This window comes from Leopardus geoffroyi, chromosome A2, assembly GCF_018350155.1.
Source record: "Leopardus geoffroyi isolate Oge1 chromosome A2, O.geoffroyi_Oge1_pat1.0, whole genome shotgun sequence".
Classification (NCBI taxonomy): Eukaryota; Metazoa; Chordata; class Mammalia; order Carnivora; family Felidae; genus Leopardus; species Leopardus geoffroyi.
In genome coordinates, this window is record NC_059331.1 from 14,303,324 (window position 1) to 14,328,365 (window position 25,042).

The window sequence follows — 25,042 nt, forward strand, 5'->3', positions numbered from 1 at the left end:
TCCTTGCTCTCACCCAAATGGAGGGATTGCAGAAAGCTGGCTCTGGGATCGCCTGTGCGGGCTCGCTCATCTGTGCCTCCTGTAGCTAGATGTGTGCCTCACGTGTCTTGACAGGAAGGCAACAGACCCCTCGGCTTCTAGGCGCCCTCCTCCAGTTTAAAGGTCAGCTGTGTGTAGGGGGACTGGCTTCCAGAACTAGACTCCAGCCGAGACCTCTGCATCCACTCCCTCCATGGGATCCCAGCACTACCCAGCACACGTCTAGGCCCAGAGGGGAAATCAGAGCAGAATTAGTGAGTGAATCAATGTGAAAAGAATTACAGAATGATGATTTTTGGATTGTGTAATCCAGGAGAAACTCCTAGCCTGGCGAAGACAGAGCTGCCACACACTGCCCTGGCTCTGGGGAGTCAGGACTGGGCTAGAAGGGTTGGGGAGGGCTTCCCAGAAGAGGGGGCATTTTACTGGGCTTTGAGGCATGAACAGGAGTTTGCCACTGGGAGAAGGGTTTTCCAAGAGGCAACAGCACACGCAAAGGTGCGGAGGCAGAGAGCGGAGCATTTTTTTGGTGGAGGAGACGAGGCAGATGAAGCCAGAGAAGTGGGCAGAAGTAGATTGGGCTGGGCACTTGAAGGGAGGCTCGAAGAAAGAGAGGAGGGGGTCAGTTTGGGGCAGATAAAATGGGAGATCAAGTGGGTTGCAATGGCTGTCTGTTTTCCACCTTCTTGGAAGACAACAGGGAATGGCTAGACTCTTGGATTCTGTGGGGAACATGTAGAGATATCAATGTGTGGGGGACACTGAGGCAGGGAACTGGGGTTCTGGGAGGCCTCTCCTCAAACCTCAATCTACCCATCTGTGACATGGGCAGTTTGGATCCCTAGTCTGGGCAAAGCTTTCATCTTTGGACATATGCTAGGGTTCACGCTGTCATAAGAAGGTCCAGGGGTCCTGCCTCTGACCCCACTGCACTGTCCCTCAGTGCCCAACACCAAACCTCTGGTGTCCCAAGGACACACCAGAAGCCAGACTAGGATGGGGGTGTCTGCCTTGGCTCCACGCACAGAATGAGGCTTGGGGAGCGTGGAGGTGGCTGGGGAGCCCCGGGCCCCCCGAGGGCTGCTCTGTTTACCCGTGGCTGCCCGCCCGCCTCTGATGCAACAGGCAGGCTCTGGTTACGTGAGGGCAGCAGCTGGAGCAGCTCTGGGAGCAGCCAGGGTGTGTAGGGAAGGGTCTGCCTGATCTGAGCTGGCTGGGCCTTCCCCCCCCCCCCCCCCACGCATCCTCCTCCCTGCCCCTTCCCACCACTAGGGCTCCCTCCCATGTTCCTGCCACTCCGTCCCCGCCCCCACTCATACTCCATGCCTCTTTCCCATTCTGGCCAGTTCCATCTTCTATCATTTGCACTCTGTTTCCTATAACAGCCCCTCCTTTTTGTCTCTACCCCAGTTCCTGTCCTATACCTTCCCCCTTCAATGGCTATGTCACCCCATGTGAACCTTCATCCCCCATCAGGGCAGTCAAAGTCTCCACCTCGGTCTTTTCAGTTGAGGGGACACCCTTAGTTGCTAGAGTAAGAGGCTGGAGAGTAGAAGGGAGGGTTGGGGGGCAGGGGAGAAGAGAGTGGAAAGGGCCACAGAAGGGGATCTGGGAAGGGGGCCTAGAGGATGGGGTAGTTGGGGGTGGGTGGAGGCAGGAGTGCGAAGGTAAGGAGGTGGAAAAGCTGCTTCTCCCAAGTCCCTGTCTTCCAGATCCTTTCCCACAGTATCAGAAGGGGAAGGCTTTGACGGACGCTTCATGGCAAGTGCAGTGTGGTCCAGCAGGCAGGGCCTCAGGGTTGGAGAGCCTGGGTCCCCATCCCAGCTCTGGTTCTCACTCACTGCATGACCTCAAGCTGGTCACTGCACCACTGTGAACCAGTTTGCTCATGTGAAAGTGGGGGAAACAGCAGCCCCTCCTCCTGGAGGCTAGAATCATTTCAAGGCCCACCTTCAAAGCCCCCTCCTCCCATTTGGGGCTTCTCTACCCCCATCCCTCCTTCCAGCCCAGCGCTGACCCAGGGGGTTGGAGATGTCTGTGTCTGACTCTGTCTCCCCCATATTGGAGGCTCCTCTGCCTCATGTGTAGTGGCACCAAAGGGGTATCTCTGAGGGTTTCTTGAAGAACTGGAGAGCCCTGGAGAGGGTCTGAGTGATGGCGGGGCATGGGGACCAAGCTGGAGGCATTCAGAGACCTTTCTGGGGGATATGGCAGGGCTAGGAAGGGGTTTCCCAGCGGTAGTACCCCTCTGGGAGTGTACAGCAGGCCTGAAATAAAAACCAGAACTTAGATTTGGGCTAAGGACAAAAAGCCAAAAGTGAAGTCTGATTCCCATTTTGACCACTGTGGACCAACTGGGGGCAAGTCACTGCCCTCTTGGGCCTCCTTTTACCCCATCCACAGATTTGAAAGAGACTGGGGTGGTCCACAAGATCCCTTCCAGGTCATCCCCACCCTCATGGGTGCTAGGCTCCAGCTTGAACGCCCCCATGGCACAAGGGAGCTCATTGCTTCTCTCCAGGCTTCCCCCACCTCCTGTCTCTGGGGCTCTCCTGGGAGCAAATCCTACTGAGTCAGGTCTGGGAGTGCCCACACCTCCACCCTGGCAAGGAAGGGAGGCTGCCAGAACAGCCCAGGAGCATATGGGGGCAGGTGCAAGGTCCTGCTGGGTAATCCTGCCTCATGGAATCTTATTTCACTCTCTGAAAAATTGGAGTGAGGGCGTATGGGGTGAAAAAGGATGGAGGACCACAAAGCACCTACCAGGACCGGCCAGGAAAGTGGACAATGACCACTTCTGAGGCCTGACCAAGGGTTTGCCTCTTGCGCCCCCTGGTGGCCCAGGGGGTGTGGGCGTTCTCTAGGTGGGAAGTGCAGGGATGGACATGTAAATGAAATGCAGATAAACCAGCCAAGTTCGGAGCCCTCTGACTTGGGAGCCGTGAGGGGTCTTCAGTCTAAAGACCTGATCTTTGAATGGAGAAGACTATTAGTCACTAGTTGAGATCGCACCCAGGGACTGTGGGTGATGGGGAGCCCTGGGAGGGTCTGGGGCACCCCAAGACTGCACCCTACTAGCTCACAGCACAGGAACAGTCCAAGGCAGCCCCTGGAAAATATGCAGTTCCCTCACTTAGCCGCCTGTTTCTCCTGCCGGTCTGACCCCTAGGCCTGACAGGGCTGGCCTGTCTTGCTCACCAGGGCATTCCCCGGGCAGGGCCTGGCCAACAGAGAGCAGTCAATGACTGCTGGATGAATGACTGTTTGATGGACAGGTAGAAGGACAGAAGGACGAGTGCCTTCCGAGCGGGCAAACGGTGACAGTGACTTGGTGGGGGCCTACACACCAGTCAGGGCCTCTAATCAGGTGGACCAGAGGAGTCTCCCTCCCCACAACCTGGGCTGGGGCAAGTGGGGAGGCAGGATGGCGGCACAGAGGCCCCTACTACACCCTAGAAAGGGGAGAGAGAATGGACTCCTATTTCCTGGCAGCGGGAGGTGGTACTTCTTCCATATCTCCTGTGTCCATGAACCCCTTCCTAGGCCCTCAGGCCCCTCCACAACACTGACACCCCACCAGGACCCTCTCTCTCTCCCGTAGGGTACCCCTGACCCTTGCCGCCTCTCTCTTCCAACCACTCACAACACCTAGGGAAGTGTGGGGAGATCCTCTCAGAGCGGTCGGCCTGGGACTCACCCGGACTATACTTCAAACAACTCCATTCTGATCTTCCTGATATCTGGTGCTGGATACTGCACTGGCAGCCGGCGGGCCTTGGAGGTGTACAAACTGCGGACCATGATCTTCCAGGCTTGAAATTCACAGTGGTCAGTGTGGGCTTTTCTGCAGTCAGCAGAAATGGACTCAAAGCAATTTTGGCAAATAGTTACGTTAGAGACCAATGAAACTGAATAATCAAGATTTACTAGTGTCAGGTACAGTTGGACCCAGGACTCCATGCAGTGTTCTTGGGTCTCCCCTTCCACCTGCCTAGTTCAACAACGCTAGTGGGAAGACAGTGACTTTCCCAGGCTTCCCAGCAAAATTTTTTTTTTCCCCCAGCAAAATTCTTGAGTGAGACCTCTCGCAAGGTCACACGCTCATTTCTACCCAATCACTGTGACTTGGGAGGTGGTGGCTCTGACTGGCCAGGCCAGTGTCCCACATGCACACCTGGAATTAAAGATGGCTTTTCCATATGGCCTGAGCCTGGGGTGGGCATTTCTGCTCAAGACAGAATGCAGACCGTGCAGGCAGATACACAAATGTCCACCTCAGCCTGTAGAGAAGGTCCAATCCAGGCTTCTTTGTCCAGATGGAGAAAAGGAGGACCAGGGGTGCCTGGGTGGCTGGGTTGGTTAAGCATCTGACTTTGGCTGAGGTCTTTATCTCATGGTTTGTGGGTTTGAGCCCTGTGTCAGGCTCTGTGCTGACAGCTCAGAGCCTGGAGCCTGCTTCAGATTCTCTCTCTCTCTCTCTCTCTCTCTCTCTCTCTCTGCCCCTCCCCCACTCATGCTCTGTCTCTCAAAAACAAATAAACATTAAAAAAAACAGAAGAAAGGGGCGCCTGGGTGGCTCAGTCGGTTGAGTGTCCGACTTCGGCTCAGGTCACGATCTCGCGGTCCGTGAGTTTGAGCCCCGCGTCGGGCGCTGGGGCTGATGGCTCAGAGCCTGGAGCTTGCTTCCGATTCTGTGTCTCCCTCTCTCTCTGACCCTCCCCCGTTCATGCTCTGTCTCTCTCTGTCTCAAAAATAAATAAAACTGAAAAAAAATAAAAAATAAAAAATAAAAAAAAACAGAAGAGGAAGAAAGAAAGAAAGAAAGAAAGAAAGAAAGAAAGAAAGAAAGAAAGAAAGAAAGAAAGAAAGAAAGAAAGAAAGAAAGAAAGAAAAGGAAGAAAGACCAGACCAGAGAGGCCCAGCTCTAGGCCCCATGTTATACAGCAGGAAACACAGTAGGACTCAGTCTCTGGAGTCTGCTGTGTGACCTTGTTCAGGTCATGCCACCTCTCAAAGGCTCTCTTTCTCCATATGTATTTGGGGGTAACACCTGCCTTACCAGGCTGAGGATGAAAGATGAAAAGATAAGCCTTGAAAAGCCCCCAGTGTAGTTCCAGGCACACAGTGGGTGGTTGTTCAGGATTAACAGAGTGGCAATTACCGGTTGGGGGGGGCCGTGGCCATGACTGTGTCCGTGATCAATGGGGGCAGGTAGGAGTCCATAGGCAGCAAAGCCTTGTCTCCAGACATTCACAGAGGGGCCCAGAGGCGGCGCTGAGCAGAAGCAAGAGGAATGTGCTGGCCACACCTGCTTGGTCTTCAGTCCCTGCCAGATTCCACAAAGTTGTGTCCAAAGGCCCCAGCTTTAGTGGGGCTAGGGGATGGAGGGACAAGGGTCAGGGAGAGGTCTGAGAGACCCTCAGGGTGGCAAGGTCACCCTGATGAGATGGCACCTGAGGCAGGAGGTACTAGGTGGGATGGGGGAAGAGGTGAAACCCCGGGGTAGGACTCCCAGCACTTCTGGTCAAGGACGGTGACTGCGCCTGGCCTCTCTGAGCCTGTTTTCTCTTCTATAAAAGGGAACTGTGCTAGAGGCCCTGGACTGGAGAGGCAGGTGAAGTCAGATGCCAGGGGAGACTGTGACTTGACCCTATAAAGGTTACCAGTCACCCTGTAGGGAACAGTTTGGGGGGAAAGTGTGGGGTGGAAGGCTCTGAGAGGGGCAATGGGGCAACAATTCTGAAGAGGAAGGGGGCAGGGCCTGTAGGGATAAAGGCGGGATCAGGAGAAGTCACAGAGAATTTTATTCCAAGGGGGCGCAGCAGCAGAGGGACAGCAGATGACAACAGGGTGTGGGGAGGGCAGCAGGGCGGTGTCCTTGAGGCTGGATGGTGGGAGTGACAAGGGCAAGGAGAAGGGAGTGGAGAGATGGTGGGGTGTAGGCCCAGGGCTGGTGGGCAACACTGCGTGGGCCATTGGGATGAGTTGCTGACCCTTTTGGTAGCCCCTCCTGCCCCAAGTCCTCCCAGATGCTCCCTAGGCAATCCCACAGCCAGCGGGATTCCTCACTACCCCCAGCCGGAGAGCTAAGCCTGGCACACAGCAGGTGCTCAAAAAGTACTTCAACTGCATACACATGAATTCTGCTGCCTCTTGTCTCTGGAAACTGTGGCTCTGGGGCTGTGCAGGCCCCATCCCACTCATGCCTCCCAAGCCCTCTGAGAGGGCCTCTGTGGCACAGAGCGCCATCGTAGTGCCTGGCAAATGGGCAGGGCTTTGAGAACTACAACAGCTAGAGCTCAGGAAGTCCCTCAGATGCCACCAATCTGCCGGGGTCTGCCCTACACGGGCGCCGAGTAACAACGTGCCAGGCCTTTCCTGGTACCATGCTCTCCTCACACAGTCGGTCACACCTCCCGGTATTGAGGCCTTCCTGCAGTTCTCTCCCATCAGGTTCTTGGCCTGGCCACGTGGCTGGCCTTGACCAATGGAGCGTCCGCAGTGTGAAGCAAGAAGAGGTCGGATGGGCACAGGCACACGGGGGCTGCCCTCTGGGCACCCAGTCACCAGGAGAAGCCTAGGTCGGCCTGCTGGGGAGGCCACGCGGAGGGGAACGGATCCCCTGCTGCTGACGGCACGGGTCCAGATCCAGATGTGTGAGCGAGGCCAGCTCTATGAGCCCCTTTGAATTCTGATGCGTGCCAGATAGTTGTTAAGTCCAGAAAAACTGCCCAGCTGAGCCCAGCCCAAATCGCAGGACTGTAAGCAGCCAAATGACTAGGGTTGTCAACCACTAAGTTTGGGGATAGTTTGTCATGCAGCAGTAGCTGATTGCTACAACACACATCACTATGCAGCAGCACCCTCTGCTGCCTGCTGAACCACTCTGATGGAAGGGAAAAGCAGAGACCAGAGAGGGGAGGGACTTTCTCAGGGTCACACAGCTGGCCAGCAGTGCAGTGAAGATTCCTGAGCTGGGTGGGTAGCCATCATGCTGGGCTCTGCCTGAGAGAACGCGTGTGAGTAAAACAACCAAACGTGGGCTCCCCTTTCTGTCTTGGCAGGGGGAACACGGGATTGAGACAGGGCCTGCGGCCTGGAAAAGGGGCAGGGAGTTGGCACAGAGAGCACGAGGGAGACGAGGGCTGACAACGTCCTGCGTAGCAGAGGGCTGAAGGTCCCTACCACCCCGAAGCCTCCCACTGATGAAAGTATCCTACGAGCCCAGGGAGAAAGCCCAAGAGGTTAGACAAGCAGGTCCCTTCTTGGACACCAAGAGGGTGGGTTAGTTCAGAGCATGGAGTACAGAGGTTCACGACCCCACTTGACACTGACCTGAGCCAGAGGGGCCAAAGCACCTCCAAGTCTCTTCCGGGATCAAGCTGAGGAGGGCAGGGGTGGTTCGTCAGGGCTGGAACAAAACATGGGCAGCGTCCTTGAGGCCAATGTCAGAGGCCATCGGGCGTGCTCAGTTAGGCTGGAGATGGGTTTGGGTTACCTTCCAGTCCTCTAAGACCCCTGGCCTCAGCCTTCAGGGCATCCTCTGTAAAAATGGGACCAGCCACCCACTTCAGAGGTCGTGGCTGGGACTCATGCAGGACTGGGCACTTCAAACCCGCAGGGCTTGCCAAGAGAAGCGTTAAGCAGCACTTTAAGCTGCTAGAAGCATCTTTCAGAAGCAGGCAGAAGCAAGGCATCTAAAGCACTTGGGAAACCATGAATTAAAAATAAAAGGTATCGGGGGAGGGGCGCCTGGGTGGCTCAGTGGGTTAAGCGTCCCACTTCAGCTCAGGTCATGATCTCACAGTTCGTGGGTTCGAGCCCCACCTCAGGCTCTGTGCTGATAGCTCAAAGCCTGGAGCCTGCTTCCAAGTCTGTGTCTCCCTCTCTCTCTGCCCTTCCCCAGCTCACACTGTCTCCCTCTCTCAAAAATAAACATTAAAAAAAAAACTTAAATAAATAAATAAACAATAAATAAATAAATAAATAAATAAATAAATAAATAAATAAGGTATGGGGGAGCCTGGGCGGCTCAGTCGTTTAAGCATTCAACTCTTGATATCAGCTCAGGTCATCATCTTGTGGTCACGGGATCAAGCCCCACGTCAGGCTCCACACTGAGAGGAGCCTGTTTGGGATTCTCTCTCTCCCTCTCTCTGCCTCTGTCAAAATAAAAAAATAAGCTTAAAAAAAGAAAAAAAAAAAAAGGTAAAAGCTATGGCTTTTTGAGGCCCTACCGTGCAGGGGGCGCTGTGCACACTACACAGCAAGCTCTGGCCCCAATGGCTTGCACCAACCTACAGCAGGGCAGCCCAAGGCAGACAGTTCTTTAAAGCAAAGAAGCCCAGATCAACCCATGTCATGCTACCCTCTGTGAGAAGATGGCTGCACGTCCATTCTTACACATTCACCAGGCTTTGTTGTTTTTGACAATTCCTGCGTCTCAGTTTTCAGAACAGTAACACAGATTTTTTTTTTTTTTTTTTCTTTCTAAATGTCTGGTGGGGGACAGGCATGCCAGACCCAGTCCCAGACTGCAGGAGCCGGACATGTATCAAAGCAGAGTTACAGCTTACAGCACGTGCACGTGTGCCCAAGTGCATGTTTATTAAGTTATAATGACAATATGACAAAAACTCTCTCCCCAGGGTGCGAGGACTGTAAGTGCTTTTCATTTTTAGGCCATCTGGTCCTTGGCTTGAAGCCTCCTTCAGCTCCAGGCAACCTCCCCTACAAGCCTCGCGGGCTCTGTCTCCCTCTCGCTCACCCACTCCAGCCACACTCGCCTCCTAGATGTTCCTCCAACACACCCAGATCACCATCCCCAGGGCCTCTGTCCTCACCGCTGTCCAACCCGGAACCCCCTCCCCGGGCCACCTCCCATCTGCATGGTGCTCCGGCCTCTGCTCCCACCTCCTCAGAGAGGCTCCCACCTCCCTTTTCTTCCTTTGCACATCTGAAATGCTCGTCTGTTCCATGTTTACCTGGTTGCCATATGCCTCCCTGTGAGACCACGAGTACATGCATATTGGCCACCGCTGCATCCCCGGTGCCCAGCCCAGGGCCGGGCACACAGCCGAGCTCAGGACCTGGGTGCTGGGCGGCTGAACTCTCCCGTTACAGACGCCAAAGGACGAGAGGAAGCCACCAGGCACCATGAGATGAGGAAAGGGAGCTGTCTAAGGAGTGAGAAACAGCAGTTCCTGGCTGAGAAGCAAAGGTCCTTACAGCGAGGAGGCTGAGAGCAGGAGTGGGTGGTCCCGGAGCTACCTGTGGCTCTGGGCGGCAGCATTCATGTGGTCCCGGATGCTGATGGCCTGTTTCAGAAGACCCTCCACGCTGCGGAAGTAGATGCTGCTGTCAACAAGGTTCTTCACAGCACTGAAATGGGAGGATGGACCCAGTCGGTGCCACCCCGCCTTACCCTCCCCTCCCTGCGCCTGCCCATGTAGCCTCCCAACCAGAGGTTGGTGGGGGCGCCTGCACGGGCTCAGTGCTCAACAGGCACCCCAGGGATTCTGTGGGCTTATCCGGGGTTTAAAGTTTTGATTTCCCTGCCACACCTCGATGACATCTATGCGACAGAGCGCATGATGGCCAGAAGCAGCTATTTTTTTTGAAAGTTTTTATTTATTCATTTAAGTAATCTCTACACCTGACGTGGGGCTTGAACTCACGACCCCAAGATCGAGAGCGAGTCACATGCTCTTCCGAATGAGCCAGCCAGGCGCCCTGGGTGCAACTTTTACATCCTGCTGCTAGACCACCTAATGTTTTGAAGAAGCGATAAACGTGTAAAAATGGCCATTTAGATAACCTATTCCTGCCTCCGAAGGAAGCTTATCAACTCAACTGTGAAGAGCTCTGGAGGTGAGCTTAGAGGGAACCAGAATAACTCACTACTAATTAAGGGGACACCACTGCCAAGCTGTGCTAGCCTCTGGTGCTGGTGCCAGACTAACAAACATCTAATGAAAATGCCCCTTCCAACAGCACAACAGTAAAATATTCACCAGGCCACCCAGGGCCCTGCTAATGCCAGCAACTCACCTGCATAGCATCTGCAGTAAAAATAAAAGTGTCATTTTAAAGCTGTTCTATTAAGGGGCGCCTGGGTGGCGCAGTCGGTTAGGCGTCCGACTTCAGCCAGGTCACGATCTCGCGGTCCGTGAGTTCGAGCCCCGCGTCGGGCTCTGGGCTGATGGCTCAGAGCCTGGAGCCTGTTTCCGATTCTGTGTCTCCCTCTCTCACTGCCCCTCCCCCGTTCATGCTCTGTCTCTCTCTGTCCCAAAAATAAATAAACGTTGAAAAAAAAAAAAAAAAAAAAAAAAGCTGTTCTATTAAAGACAAAAAACTCACTCCTATTTATTATCAGTCAGGGACCGGCTGGAAAACGGCCATGAGATCAAAGCGGGGATTGGGGGGCTATCGCCTGCTCTGTTAGCTTGTTCGTTTTAGCACTACCAAAATGCAGTCAGCTTTTCTACTGTTTGCCCACCTGGATGAAAAGCTTGTTTTTATGGGAATGCAAACTGGTGCAGCCACTCTGGAAAACAGTATGGAGGTTCCGCAAAAAATTAACAATAGAACTACCCTACGACCCAGCAATTGCCCTACTAGGTATTTATCCCAGGGACACAGGTGTGCTGTTTCGAAGGGACACATGCACCCCCATGTTTATAGCAGCACCATCAACAATAGCCAAAGTATGGGAAGAGCCCAAATGTCCATCGATGGATGAACGGATAAAGATGTGGTATGTATATACAATGGAGTATTACTCGGCAGTCAAAAAGAATGAATTCTTGCCATTTGCAACTACGTGGGTGGAACTGGAGGGTATTATGCTGAGTGGAATTAGTCAGAGAAAGACAAATATCATATGACTTCACTCAGATGAGGAATTTAAAATACTAAACAGATGACTATAAGGGGAGGGAAGCAAAAAGAGTATAAAAACAGGGAGGGGGACAAAACAGAAGAGACTCTTAAATATGGAGAACAAACAGGGTTACGGGAGGGGTTGTGGGAGGGGGGAGGGGCTAAATGGGTAAAGGGCTTAAGGCATCTCCTCTTGAAATCATTGTTGCACAATGTGCTAACTAACTTGGATGTAAACTATGAAAAATAAATAAACCATAGGGGGAAAAAAAGCTTGCTTTTATAAGTTCCCTCTTGAATAGTTTATCCAATTTAGTATCTATAAATTCTGCGTCAACTACGTAAAGCATTGTCAACAACCAAAAGGGTTCTTTCCACATCTCCCTAGCGAGAAGTGCTCAGAGCTCAGAATACACTGGCCTCGTGCTTACCTCAGCATGGCCCGGTGGAACTTTCTGCAACATGACGGACACATTCTTTATCCGCTGACATGGCTGCTAAGCCCTTGAAATATGGCTAGTGAGACAGAGGAGCTGAATCTTTTATTTCATTTTAATGCATTAAAATTTAAGTGTCACCCGTAGCCCGGACTCCTTCACTGAATGGGGCAGCTAGAGGAACCGGGACAAAGTACAGACTCTGACATGTTCTTCCTTTGACCTGGGCCTTGCTGGTGAGTCCACAGCTGCGCAGGAGCTGTTTGGCAGACGTGAGAGAGAAACCCCTATTTCTTTTCTACTCTTTCTTGAGCTAACGAGGGTGTCTGAGGCCACCATCCTCAAGAAAATGCCATCCGTCTGGAATGCCTTCTGTCCCAGTGGAGGGGCCAAGGCGGCTGATAGTAGAGGGCTCAGCTCAGTACCCTCAGCAGCAGGACCTCCTGTCAAAGAACCTTCGTTCACACAACAGAAACAGGCAAGCAAACCCCATGGTTCCACAGATTGTACTGCTGGGGTGTGTCCAGCCTCCACGAAAATGACTTAGTCCACGCAAAGGGCAAATGGCACTTCTAAATAAAATTGCCAAACTCGCGAGGCAAACAGAACAAGCCAGGACATTAAGTATACTCAGGGGAACCAACTGAAGAGGGGGAGGCAAGGCCAGGAAAGGTGCGATGATGAAAAGAAACACTGGCTACTACTTTTTACTCTGACATACATCTTTCCCTTGGGACTGGGAGGTGGGGGGGGGGGGGTGGAATCTGAAGACTTAGAAAAAGCTAAACACAAAATAATAATAATAATAATAATTAAATGGTACCCTCACATTCACAGCAGCATTATCCACAGTAGCTAAAACGTGGAAGCAACCGAAATGTTCGTCGACAGATGGATAAACCGAGGTGGGTCTACGCAATGGAATACTACTCAACCTTAAAAAGGAAGGATAATCCAACACAGGCTACAGCACGGAGGACCTGGAGGACAGCATGCTGAGTGAAAAGAGATGGACAGAAAAGGCAAATACTGTCCGACTCCATTTATGTGAGGTCCCCAGATTCATACACAGAACATAGAATGGTGGGTGCCAGGGGTCAGGAGAAAGGGAAGGGGGGGGGTTAGTGTCTGACGGGGAGAGTTTCAGATTTGCAAGATGAAAAAAATGCTGGCAATGGAGGGTGGGGATGGCTGCACGTGAATGTATTTAATACCACTGAGCCGTATACTTAAAAATAGTTAAGGTGGCAAATTTTATGCGTCTGTTATACACTAAAAAAAAAAATTGGAAAGAAATAAAAATGTGAAAATAATCAGCTGTATTTGTGCTGTGGCCCTCCTCTCAGCTGCCGTCCACCCCACTGGCCAGTCTGTGGTCCTGGATGTGGGAAGGAAAAGTCCCTTGAGGCGCTGGCTCCCTTCCCAGATGGCATCTCCCCTAAACCTTTCCGCCCCTTCCTACGACACATGGGGAGGGGCTCCACTCGGGAAGAAGCCTGCCTGAGGCACGTGGGGGATGGGCAAATGGTGAGAAGCGCAGGCCTGGATTGGAACCTGCTGTGTGGCCAAGAAAGTCGAGATCCACATGCCTCAACTCAGATGCGTTTGGCAGGAGAAGGTTCACTGGAGAGCTGGCTGAGATGCCCCGGAATGTCCAAGAGGTGACCCTGGGGCATACGGGGACAACCCCGGCAGTGGGGAGGCTACAGGGCTCACCTGCAGGCATACTCCACTGTGTAAATGGCTCCCTGGCTCTGCTCCTCCCATCGCTGCATGTCAGCCTGTGGGAGACAGGAAGCTGTTAGCAGGAGGGCTGCTACCTCCACCCTCTCAGTTCCTGGGATGGAGCACCTGATCGCCCATCACCATGGCCACAGAGACCGGCCCCCTCCATCCTGATCTTTCCTCCTGAAAATCCCCTCCCTCACCGGTCTGGGCTTTCCGCCACCACGTGGCTACCACGCCTCAGGGCCTTTGCACCGGTGGTTCCCTCGGCCTGGCACATCGTTCCCTCGGGTCCTCATGCGGCTGCTTCCTTCTCGCCATACAAGTGACAACGAATGCACATCCGGCCACCCCCTTCTTCCAAATCTGCCCCCAAATCTGTCCACCCATGGCCTCAACCTGTCTCAGTGACCTCGTGCCTCCTTGCTGCTGTCCCAGCCTTGACTCCTCCCCCAACAGTCCCTGTTCCATGTAGCAGGCCCCAGATCATGAGGTGAGGACTCTGGGGGAGGTCAGTGCCAGGGGTCAGTGGGGCTCACCTTATGCTGGGCCAGCTCAGGCAGAGAGCGGCGCACGTGCTCCTGCAGCCGGTACAGGGCCACGGATGGCTCATTGGCCAGGACATAGACACTCTCAGTGAACTTGTCTGTGACTGGGCCGAGCAAATCAAAAGTTGGGGGCCGGGGTGGGGGGTGGCAGAGCAAGGGAAGGGCGGCAGAGACACAAAGAGACAAAGCATAAGACTCTTGACTGCTTAATCCGCGAGTCCAGCCAGAGCAGCGAGGGGTGTCCAGTGTCCACTCAGGAGCTGGGTCACCTGTGGTCCCAGTGATGGGTTGAAGGAGATAATCAAGAAAGGCTTCGCTCATCATGATGTTAACACATCCAGTGAACTCATGGGTTTTCCCCTCCCAAGCCCACTTGCGGTAGACGCTGCTTCTGCCCACTTGGACCCTCTCACATTCCCTTTACCCCAAGGAATGAATCTGAGACTCTTCTTCGAGGCTCCTACCAGTTACTCGACCTGAAAATGCCTGGAAGCTTAGATCGCTGGGTGGCCTTCAGCCATGACTGACCATCAAGGGGTATTAAAGGCCACATCTCCTGCTGTGTGTTGGGACAACATGGAGGTATAAATCATCCTTCTGAGTTCTCCTGAAGCATCAGGCTGAGGATCTGCCCTGAGATCACTCCTTGCTCAGCTTCCCCTATCTCCCCTGTGAGGTTCTCCTGGTAAGTTAATTACACAGAAATCCTTACCCCACGGTCTGCTTCAACAAATGACATTCTTAGCCAGTCAGTCACCTACACCCTCCCCTCCATGACAGATCCTGCTGGTTCTGCCTGAAAACAAAGTCTAAATCTCACCTATTCTTACCACTACACTGCCCACACTGGTCCAGGCATGGCCACCTCTCACCAGGACGCCAGATTCAGCTCGTTCCTGGTCTCCCTGCTTCCGCTCTGCCAACAGTCCAATCTCCAAACAACAGATGGAGTGATCTCCTAATGAACATATCAGATATGTCCCTCCCTTATTTGAAACCCTCTTATGGCTCCCATCAGCCAGAGCGTAAAACCCACCTAACTTACTATGGCCCATAAGGTCCTATATGTTCTTCCTGCTGTTAACTTCCCTGCCTTCCTCACCATCCAAGGCACAGTGGCCTCCTGGTTGCTCCTTGGACACTCCCAGTACTGTCCAAAAGAACTTTCTGAGATGACCGAAAGGTTCTATAATCTATAGTGTCCAATAATGTAGCCACTAGGCACATACGGCTGGCTACTGAGCATGTGGCTGAAATGTGAAATACGACTCACAAATTGAGTTTTTTTGTTTAAATTTCAATTCCAATAGAGTTAACATACAGTGTTATGTTAGTTTCAGGTGTACAATATAGCAATTCAATAATTCTACACATTACTCAGTGCTCACCATAAGAATTTTAAGTTTTACCTAATTTTAATTAACTTAAATACCTATAAATACTGTGATCAGTAGCTGCTGTATGGCTGCACAGCTTGTTCTGCCACTGACCCTCTCCTTCCCGCATGGGCTTCTCTTTATCCCTCATGTCTCAGCTCCTGGGCAAGGCCTTCCCTGATCACCACGCTTAACCGGATGTCACTTCCATCTCATTCTCAACCTCAGCACCTTGTTCATTTCTCTTATAAATTCTCAGTCTTTATTACATTACATTTTTACAAAAAAAACAAAAACAAAAACAAAAAAAGTTAAAGCTTGGATTCTTGAGGGCAGGGGCTTCTGGGAGCCTCAGTTTCCTTAGCTGTAAAAATGGAATAATAGTACCCACCTCAAGGTTTGCTACAGAGATGGACCTCATGCTGTGCCCAGTGGAGTGCAGTTAACAAGACAGAGAACTCTGGTGCATCTGGGAGTCAAGGGAGGCTGTGCATGAGTCTGGCTAGTGTCAGCATGTCTAGCTCACTGCAACGCCCTCAGTAGGGTAGAGCCCATCCTGCCACCTCCAAACTGAGTGTACTCTTATCCCTCTTAGTCCTCCTCGTTTGGAAAATGAGCATAAGACCTTACCCTTCAGTGCTGCTGCAAAAAAGATGGGATGAACTATACTTGTGCCTTCTAAATAATTAACTAGAGGGGTGCCTGGGTGACTCAGTCGGTTAAGCAACCAACTCTTGATTTCCGCTCAGGTCATGACCTCACAGTTGGTGAGCTGAGCCCAGCATGGGGCTCTGCGCTGACAGTGGGAAGCCCTGCTTGGGATCCTCTGTACGTCTCTCTGCCCCTCTCCCACTTGTGTTCTCGCTCTTTCTCAAAAATAAACTTAAAAATAATTACTAGAAATAACGTGCGTCATGATAAAAACCTTTATGATTTAACAAGTCTGTGGCGTTTGGTAATTTGTAACTATGTGACTTACAAATATTCGATGTTAACGTAAACCTAAACAAATACGTAACCATATACGGAAGTAACACGCACAGCGATTGCCACGTCACAGGCGTTCTTTCAATGCATTACAAATAGCAGGTCATTGAATTCTCACAACAAACCTATGCGGGCGGGGAGAGACTATTATACTTCCCATTTTACAGATGACAAAATCGAGGCACGGAGACACTCTAAAGGTTTTTAAACTAGTCAGCGGCCGAACCAGGATGCAATGGTGGTCCAATTAGTTCCCCCGCATGCTCCCTCCAAGCCTTTGCCCCCTCCTGCACTCTGTCAGGTCACCCTTCTGTCCAGCCCGGGGCTCAACACAACCTTTCTTTCCCTTGAGTTGCATCTCCGGTTCCTCCATAACGACCGCGTACAGATTCCGAGGACCGGAAGCGGAAGTCCGGCTATGGGGAAGGCTTCTCAAACCTTCCCCTACGAAACCAGACGCCGTGGTGCTCCAGTTCCGGTGCCAATTGGCCTGCCCTCCTCACTACTTCGTGTACCTAGACTGGAGAGGAACCCTGAGTGAGAGACTGGGGAAGGAGGCACACCAGTAGACGGGTGAGGAAGGGGCGGAGACCCCCTGAAGCTCCAGGAGGGACACCCAAGCAGGAAGGGGCAAGGGCACCCTCCCTTCACGAACTCCCTTTTCCGGGAGCAGACGAATTAGGGAAACGCTCCAAACATTGTCCACTTCGGGCCACATAAACGGCCTCTTTGTACCCTCCTATTGCCATCAGATTCTTGCACATGCTCACACGCCCCCAGGACCGCAAAGAAGACATTGTTATGAACGGGGGCGACAGTAGTGTTGCCCCTTTAAATCCCGACACCTCGACTTTTCCCCGCCCACCATCCTCGTACAGGAGAGAGCCCCGCCCGTCCTGGAGCAACTGGAGCCTAGCGTCTCCCTCAGGAAAAACTTATGGGTGGAGCTGGGGGGGTAGTGACGCAAGACTGTCTCAATGAAATCCTCTGAGCCCTCTGAGGCTCCACCCATCCCTTCAGACCCTGCTGGGCTCCCTCCAGAGCTGCCTGGACAAGAACGCGCAGGCGCAACAGCATTGCTTGGGCCCCAGCGGAAACCACGCCCCTCCCCCAAGTCTTAAAGGGCCAGTAGCAGCTTCTATTGCTCTTGCCTTTCGGCACTTTTGGGGAGGCAGGGTGCGCAGGCGCAGTGGGGTGCTCTGAGGTGGGGGTAGCGGTCGCGTATCAAGTTGCTCTCTGTCCCGGCAGAAGAAACCAGGGCGCTGAGGATCCAGGTTCCAGCTTGCTCCCTCCTATATCAATCGAAGGAGAAAAGTTTGTGAATTGGGCCCCCCAAGTTTTGGGGGACCCGGACTTGCGGCGTGGGGTGACAGACGAGGCTCGTTAGAGGTGAGTGGACCTTTTGGATCTGTTTGGGAGGGGCCGGTGGGATGGGACCGATCACACTTTGTTGAGCAGTCACTTATTACGGGGACCCCCCCCCCACCACCACGCAAGAAAAAAATAACTACAGTGAACGTTTATTAAACTCTGCCCGTGTATCAGGCCCCCAGCTTTGCTATATACAGGCACGGTGCTTAGACCTCATTTCCCCATTCGATTAATGAGGAAACTGAGGCTCAAAGAAGTTAGGTCATGTGCCCAAGTGCTCACAGCTTATAAATGGTGGGATTCGAACCCAGATAGCTGAACCCATTTTAAGTAAAGCATGTTGTATGTGCCCTGGTAGCGGGGGAGGAATGAGCCTGAAAAGCAGTTGGACTGTGGTTTTAACTTCCCGCTGAGCTTGAGTTTACCCACCCTCACTGTGAAAGGCCGGGTATGCTGTTGGTGCCTACTTAATAGGAGTTGTTGATAATTAACTGTTATCTTTTGGCGCTTCTGCCAGCTTCCCCCATGGAGCCCACCCAGCCGGCAGAGGACCTCAGTCTGACCCAACAGCTCCCCATCCCAGAATTTGGGGACCCTGAGGACCCCAGCGATGAGGCCCCCGATGGCTCAGACACTGTGGTGCTCAGTCTCTTCCCCTGCACTCTGGAGCCTGGGAATCCTGAACCGGATGCTGGTGCCTCCTCACCGCAGGGTAGGTAGGATATTTCCCCTGGACTCCTGCCTCTGGGATGCAAGGACAATGGAATGTCAGGCTCAAGACAGGACCTCTGCCTTTATGTTCCATTACCCAGAATGTGTCTTCCCTCTCCACCCAGTGAGGAATTGCTTTATATGTATATATATGATGGCTAGATCCCCATAGCATAAAAGTTGCTATTTTAACCAGACTTGCATACAATTCAGTGGCAGTAAGTACATTCACATTGTGCGTAAGCCCCCCACCCCCACTCTCTCTGTTGTTCCAGAGCATTTCCGTCACCCCAGAAGGAAACCCAGTCCCCATGAGGAATCATTCTCCATCCCTCCTCCCCTAGCCCCTGTCAATCACTAATCTTTCTGTCTCTATGGATTTCCCTGTTCTGGATATTTCATATAAATGAATCCTACAACATGTGGCCTTTTGTGTCTGCCTTCTTTCATTCAGCATGATGGGTTTTTTTTTCACTGTTTTAAGTCTGATTTATTAAGTTTGATTATTAAGTAATCTCTACACCCCATGTGGGGCTTGAACACATGACCCCGAGAACAAGAGTTGCATGCCCCTCTGACTGAGCCAGCCAGGCGCCCCTCGGCATGATGGTTTGGAGGTTTGTCTGCATTTGCAGCATGTGTTGGTGCTTCATTCCTTTTTATGACCCAATAATATTCCATTCCAGACCACATTTCTTTTATCCATTCATCCATCGATGGACCCTCGGGTTCTTCCTCTTTAGGCGATTGTGACTAGTGTTGCTGGTACATTTGTGTACCGGTGTTTGTCTGAACAGTTGATTTCAACTTTTGGGGGTAGATACCTAGGAGTGGATTGCTGGGTCAGATGGTGATTCTGTTAACCCTATTAAGGATCCAAGGATTTCTTTTTTTTTTTTTTTGAGAGAGAGAGAGAGAGCATGAGCAGGGGAGGGGCAGATTGAGGGAGAGAGAGAATCCCAAGGAGGCCCTGCACTCTCAGCGCAGAGCCTGATGTGGGGCTCAAACTCACGAACTATGAGATCATGACTTGAGCTGAAATAGACCAACTGAGCTACCCAGGTGCCCCTCAAGGATTTCTTTTGACTGGAGTCCTTGAACACGTCTAATTCAGTCCCTCCTGGGGCCTTGGTCCCTGCTGTTCCCTCTGTGTGGAACATTCTACCTCTTCCCAGGGCTGGTTTCTTCATCTGGCCAAGCTCTCAGTTGGTATCACCTCCTCAGAGTGGCCCTCCCTGACCATTGTGTCTGAAATGGACTCACTCCTGGCCCTCCCCTCTTTCCACTCTCTTCTACCTCCTTCTTTTTTTGTTGTTTTAAGGATACTCTTTTTTTCCTTAAGTTGTTTTTATATATTTTTTTAATGTTTTTATTTATTTTTGAGACAGAGACAGAGCATGAGCAGGGGAGGGGCAGAGAGAGAGACACAGAATCCAAAGCAGGCTCCAGGCTCTTAGCTGTCCACACAGAGCCCAACGCGGGGCTCGAACTCACAGACTGTGAGATCATGACCTGAGCTGAAGTTGGATGCTTAACCGACGGAGCCACCCAGACGCCCCATTTTCTTAAATTTCTTTTAACATTTGTTTATTATCGCAAGACAGAGAGACACAGAGCGTGAGCAGGGGAGGGGCAGAGAGAGGGGGAGACACAGAATCTGAATTAGGCTCCAGGCTCTGAGCTGTCAGCACAGAGCCCGAACCAGGGCTCAAACTCACAAACTGCGAGATCGTGACCTGAGCTAAAGTCAGTCGCTCAACCAACTGAGCCACCCAGGTGCCCCTCTTCTACCTCCTTCTTATTTCTCCTGAACAGTTATTTCTCTCCTTCTGACTCCCCCCTCTTGTCGATGTACCCCTTGAGGGCAGGGACTATGTATCGTTTGCCCAGAACATCACCAGGTGTAGAGGAGAAAGGTGCATCCGGGTATCCAGGAGGGCAGAGTGAGTGAATGGTGGAGTGAGGCACTGTCTTTGGTAGCTCCAAACCCCGAGGGTCTGGTCTGAAGCCTCAGAGACATACTAGGAGCAAACTGAGGCCATTCCTCTCTCTTCCAGGAGGCAGCTCCCTGAAGCACTCCACAACCCTCACCAACCGGCAGCGGGGGAACGAGGTTTCGGCCCTGCCAGCCACCCTCGACTGTAAGTGGGGCTCCAGTCCCTAAGGCGGGGAGAGGTAACAGGTGCTAGTAGGTAGCAGGGGCCGGGAGGAGCAACTTTGGATGGGGTAAACTGAGGCATGGAGCAGGGATGGGACAGGTGAGGACTCTGCCTCTCTCTGGCCCCTAGCCCTGTCCATCCACCAGCTCGCGGCCCAGGGGGAGCTGAGCCAGCTGAAGGAACATCTGAGGAAAGGTGTGTGTCCACACGAGTACTGTGGTGTGTCCGAATGTGTCTGGCCACACGTGCTGGTGTGTGCATGTGGGTATTGAAATGACCCGAGTCTCCACAAATGTGCCTGTGTCCACCCGTGTGCTCCCCCTCATGTCTGACCCCAGCCACCCGCCCTGTCCCTGCTCCCACAGCACTGGGGAGAGTGGGCAGGGGTGCATCCCAGTGGTACCACCCCCCTCCTGCCAGGCGACAACCTCATCAACAAGCCGGACGAGCATGGCTTCACCCCCCTCATCTGGGCCTCCGCCTTTGGAGAAATCGAGACTGTCCGCTTCTTGCTCGAGTGGGTGCGTCCCAGCCCAGCTGAGGGCTTCCCGGGAACTTGAGGGTGGGCTGGGGTCTCGTCTGAGTCTGCTGGTGCCATGTCTATAAGAAGGGGCTGCCATGGGTACCCCAGGATTCCAGGGGATGCCCCCACCCATCCCATCACCACTGTCTCTATTCCCCCTACCACAGGGTGCTGACCCCCACATCCTGGCCAAGGAACGGGAAAGCGCCCTGTCCCTGGCCAGCATGGGCGGCTACACAGACATTGTAGGGCTGCTACTTGAGCGTGACGTGGACATCAACATCTACGACTGGGTGAGGCACCACCCACTGGCCCTGGGCACCTTGCAGGGTACCAGGCCTGCTGTGGGTGCTGAGAACACAAGACAGCCTTCTCTGAGCCTTACAGAGCTCCTAGTTTGCGGGGAGGGCAGCCGACACAGAAACAGCTGAAATGTAGTGAATAGCACCGTAACAGCAGACACACAGGCAGCCGCAAGAGCCCGGAAAGCAGCCTCCAGAGTCCAGGGAAGTCGAGGAGGGTTTCCTGGAAGAAGGGGTATCTAAGCTAAGACCCAAAGGGGGAACGAGGCCAGGTGTGGAGCAGGAGGAAGAACCACATTAAATTGGAGGGCTGGGGGTGTTGTGAGAATTTGGAAAAGACAGAATGTCGGTTGCCCTTGCCCCTGCCTTTGACAGAATGGAGGGACGCCACTGCTGTACGCCGTGCGTGGGAACCACGTGAAGTGCGTAGAAGCCTTGTTGGGTAAGTGGGAGTAGCATCTGGCCCTGGGGGCCTCAGAGCCCCAGCTGGCCCCACAGGAACCCTGAGGGCCAGGGAGGGGTCCAAACTCTGCTCGAACAGCTCTTGGGATGAACGGTCACTACCTGAGTTTCCCAAGAGGATTGATCTGGGGACAGGAGATGGTAGGATAGTACAGGGGTCTGGCTCAGCGGATTGAACACCCACACCCTTCATGCCTCAGGGACCCTGGAGGTGGGGATTCTATTGGCCACATTCTTCAGAGAGCTCAGGTTCTCATCCAAGCCTATAAGGGCAACCAACCAGCAGACCTGTGGCTATACCGTGAGGGATCACTGGATCTCCCAAGTCTCCATGCCCCATTCTGGGCTCCCAGCCCCGCTGCCTCTCCAGTAACACCTGCTTTGCTCTGCAGCCCGAGGAGCCGATCTCACCACTGAGGCTGACTCCGGCTATACCCCAATGGACCTTGCTGTGGCCCTGGGATATCGGAAAGGTCAGCCTGAGACACATAGGGCAGTGACAGTGTGCCATAAGCAGGTGACCACAGAGGGGTACACAGGACATCCCTCTCAGATGTCACATGCTAGCGTTGAGAGTGTTCACATTAGCAAACACGTAGTGCCACTGTGTACTCACCTGGGCATGTGCGGGAGGCTGACGTGTGTCAGTGACTGGGTTCATGATGAGATATACACAGGCACTGGGAGGCCCAAAGGGAGGGAGGATGGGATTCAGGCTGGAGGAACCAGGCTGGAGGATGGGATCCTTGCAGAGGCCTTGCAGGATAAGGATGCCAAGAAGGAGGGGCCGGGCCACAGAGGGTCACTGAAGCCAGCCCTCTCCATGGCAGGAGGTGGGTGTGAGTAGGGACCATCGGCTGACCCCGGTTTGTTCCCCACTTCCCCCTTCAGCTTCCCCATCCACAAAATGGGGAGATCCTAATAGAACTGACCCCTTGGGGTCATGGAGAGATTGAGAGCCTGGGAGATTTCTCCTTCCTTCAAGTTTTATTCCATTTGGGACAGAAGTCATTCCTCACAGCCCCTCTTATCCTTTCATAAAAGTCACCAGTCGAGAATTTTGTTTGGTAAAGATTTTTTCTTTCTTTTTTTTAACTCTAAAAAGCCTCCAAAAATGCATTTTTACAGACTTAGGGGAAATTGAGTTTCCTGGCGCGGGGGCCTCAGTCTTCTCAGCTGTACTCTGGGAAGGGTGTGGATTTTCCCGCATATGAATTAGGTCCTCCGTTTGTGTCCCAGGACTTGGAGATCCCCGTTCGTTCCCTGAGAGGCGGGTGCAGTTCTCATGCTGGGACACCCCGGTTCATCCCCCAAAAGAGGTGTACAAATGGCCTCTGTCTCTGCAGCCTGCATTCGATTCATGGCCCACCTTTTCCCTTTCCTGTTTCCAGTGCAACAGGTGATCGAGAACCACATCCTCAAACTCTTCCAGAGCAACCTGGTGCCCGCAGATCCTGAGTGAAGGCTGCCTGCTGGGGACTCAGATACTCAGGGAACAAAACAGTTGACGCAGAGCTGGGGGAACCCAGAACTGGCTTCAAAGGCAGCTCCTGGACAGACAGTGGGAGGGGATCCTTCCCAAGAGGAACCAATAAACCTTCTGTGCATAACCTGAAGGACTTCACTGTGCTTCCCCAAGGGCTTCCTGGAGGAGTTAGTTAGTACCCAGTGGCCTCATGCCCTCTCCCCCAGCACACGCAGGTGGTAGATGACAATTCGGCCAAAAAAGTCAGCGGCGTCCTCAAATGTCACCTTCAGCCGGTCCACCTCGGCAACTGGCACAGGGAAGGTGTGAGCATAGGCAGTCAAGGGAAATAGGTAGTTCATCATTTCCCATCTGGCAGCCCCAGCTTAGACACCACCAATGTGCTGGGTGACCGGCCACACTGTGAGCCCTTCTGAGGCTCTCACACAGAACCGGTTACCATCAGCTCATTTTACAGATGGAACAATGGAGGTCCAGAGCCCGCTTGCTCAAGGTCACATACCAGGGCCCACGCACGGTTTTCAGAGGCACAGACCACCACCCCCGCCCCTCCCCAGAGGCCCAGGAAGGATATCTGAAGTGAGTTGTTGTCCTCAGGGTAGAAGTCCACAATCTTGCTAAGAGCCTCATTCCCCTGGGAACCTGCAACGGAGAAAGGGGCAGGTTGTGAGGCTGGGGTGCCCTCTCCAAACCCCCACCTTCCAGAGCCCTCCAGTACCTTCCAGGTGACCCCGTCGACTGGAGAAACCCCCCTGGAACTGGATCTGCAGCTGGGAGACACGGATGCGCTGAGGAAACTCTAGTATCACCCACTGAGAGGGGCCCTGGAGACAGACGGGGAAACTGAGGCTCACAATCTGTCCAGGCTCAGACAGAGCCTGCTATGTGTGTCTTACTCCCACAGTCGATGGGGGGAGAGGTGGTGTGAGGGGCAGTTGGCACACGTTCCCTCCGTGACCAACTCTACTGTGCCCAGCTGGAGTGCTCCTTAGTTCTCAAGGCACCCCGGACTCCTGAATCTGATTCACAGGATGGGTGGAGGGTCCAGGGAGAGGTGCCTCACCTGGTCCGAGTTCCAGCACGTTTCCTCATTCTGATCGAACAGATGCTTCTTTCCAAACTGCCGAGTGTTGCGATTCAGCACTGAACTCACTCTGGAGGCACCAGAATAAGAGCGAAAAACTGGCTAAACCCAGCGCCGAGGTCCCGCCCACCGGTGGGCCCGCCCCCTCCTCGCCTCCAGCTTACCCAGGCACCCCCAGCTCGGTTAACCCCGGGCTCAAGGGCCACGCCCGCCACTGCCCGTCCCCAGGGTCTCACCTGCTCACTGTCTCTGGACAAACCAAAGAGTGGGTCATCTCGGCTCCACAAAGCCTCGCAGGGCTCAGCCGGTGTAGCCGGTGCGCGTATTCCGACGCCAACGCAGGCAGCCACAGCCGTTCGACCTTGACCACGCCTCAGAGTCTACAAAGGTTTCAAAGAAACTGCAGTGACCCGCGGCTAGATTCTCACAGCAGGTTCAAGTAAGGGAAACAGGTTTCCTGTGGGTTTCCGGGGGTCGCTCGGACTCCGAGCTTCAGTCTCTGCGAACAGCGCCGAGAACCAGAGCAGGACCCGGAACCACGAGGATACCGCGCAAGCGCACTGTGACTCAGACCTGCCCCGCCCATGCTCTCAGGGCAGGCTGCAATTTGAACCCCGCCCCTCCGCTCCCGCCTCTTAAAGGGCCTTCCTCCAGTACTGAGTTTTCTTTTGGAGCTGGAGGAAGAAGGGAGGCACTTGAAAGAATTGTTTGCCAAGTTGTGTGCGGGGCGCCGTCTTCTGGTGCCTGCGGGTATAGAGCAGGGTATAGGGTATAGGAAGTCTGAGAGACTTCCTATAACGGTATCTCCCTACCTGGGGAGGTCAGCCAAAACCCATTCCGTAACTGCTAATGCTGCCGAGCGCTTCATTGCCTCCCAGGGACCAAAGGAAGAGTTGAGAAAGAGGCCACGATGAGCGAGTCTTCGTCAGCCTCGTGTATCCCAGCTGCAAC

General features: G+C 53.3%; 3 protein-coding genes across 14 annotated transcripts; 1 reads left to right on the forward strand and 2 right to left on the reverse strand.

Annotated features, from left to right (window-relative positions):
* Positions 1–5,820: 5,820 nt before the first annotated feature.
* Positions 5,821–16,474, reverse strand: BORCS8 (BLOC-1 related complex subunit 8). 11 transcript variants are annotated; one of them, XR_006715788.1, is made up of 7 exons: positions 16,330–16,474; positions 14,451–14,588; positions 13,622–13,734; positions 13,074–13,138; positions 9,268–9,420; positions 7,375–7,450; positions 5,821–7,040 (listed from the first exon to the last, which is right to left on the reverse strand). XR_006715788.1 is itself a non-coding variant. In XM_045492526.1 (7 exons), exons 1-6 carry the CDS (start codon positions 16,364–16,366, stop codon positions 7,417–7,419), a joined length of 498 nt encoding a protein of 165 aa, XP_045348482.1. In that variant the 5' UTR covers positions 16,367–16,474; the 3' UTR covers positions 5,821–7,044; positions 7,375–7,416. The 11 variants fall into 11 exon arrangements, 9 of the variants coding, with proteins under 9 accessions (XP_045348482.1, XP_045348487.1, XP_045348485.1 ...); XR_006715787.1 differs by having other exon boundaries at positions 5,821–7,044; XM_045492526.1 differs by having other exon boundaries at positions 5,821–7,044; positions 9,310–9,420.
* On the forward strand, positions 16,453–23,131 carry RFXANK (regulatory factor X associated ankyrin containing protein). 2 transcript variants are annotated; one of them, XM_045492521.1, is made up of 10 exons: positions 16,453–16,566; positions 17,242–17,382; positions 17,882–18,076; positions 20,133–20,216; positions 20,364–20,429; positions 20,655–20,755; positions 20,925–21,050; positions 21,435–21,501; positions 21,914–21,994; positions 22,913–23,131. In XM_045492521.1, the coding sequence occupies exons 3-10, from the start codon at positions 17,890–17,892 to the stop codon at positions 22,981–22,983; spliced, it is 783 nt and encodes a 260-aa protein (XP_045348477.1). In that variant the 5' UTR covers positions 16,453–16,566; positions 17,242–17,382; positions 17,882–17,889; the 3' UTR covers positions 22,984–23,131. The 2 variants fall into 2 exon arrangements, 1 of the variants encoding a protein (XP_045348477.1); XR_006715786.1 differs by lacking the exon at positions 16,453–16,566 and adding an exon at positions 22,413–22,588 and having other exon boundaries at positions 17,129–17,382.
* LOC123605522 (nuclear receptor 2C2 associated protein) lies at positions 22,616–24,645 on the reverse strand. Its single transcript, XM_045492532.1, has 5 exons — positions 24,328–24,645; positions 24,071–24,161; positions 23,726–23,831; positions 23,582–23,649; positions 22,616–23,312 (listed from the first exon to the last, which is right to left on the reverse strand). The coding sequence occupies exons 1-5, from the start codon at positions 24,363–24,365 to the stop codon at positions 23,196–23,198; spliced, it is 420 nt and encodes a 139-aa protein (XP_045348488.1). The 5' UTR covers positions 24,366–24,645; the 3' UTR covers positions 22,616–23,195.
* Between the last annotated feature and the right edge of the window lie 397 nt (positions 24,646–25,042).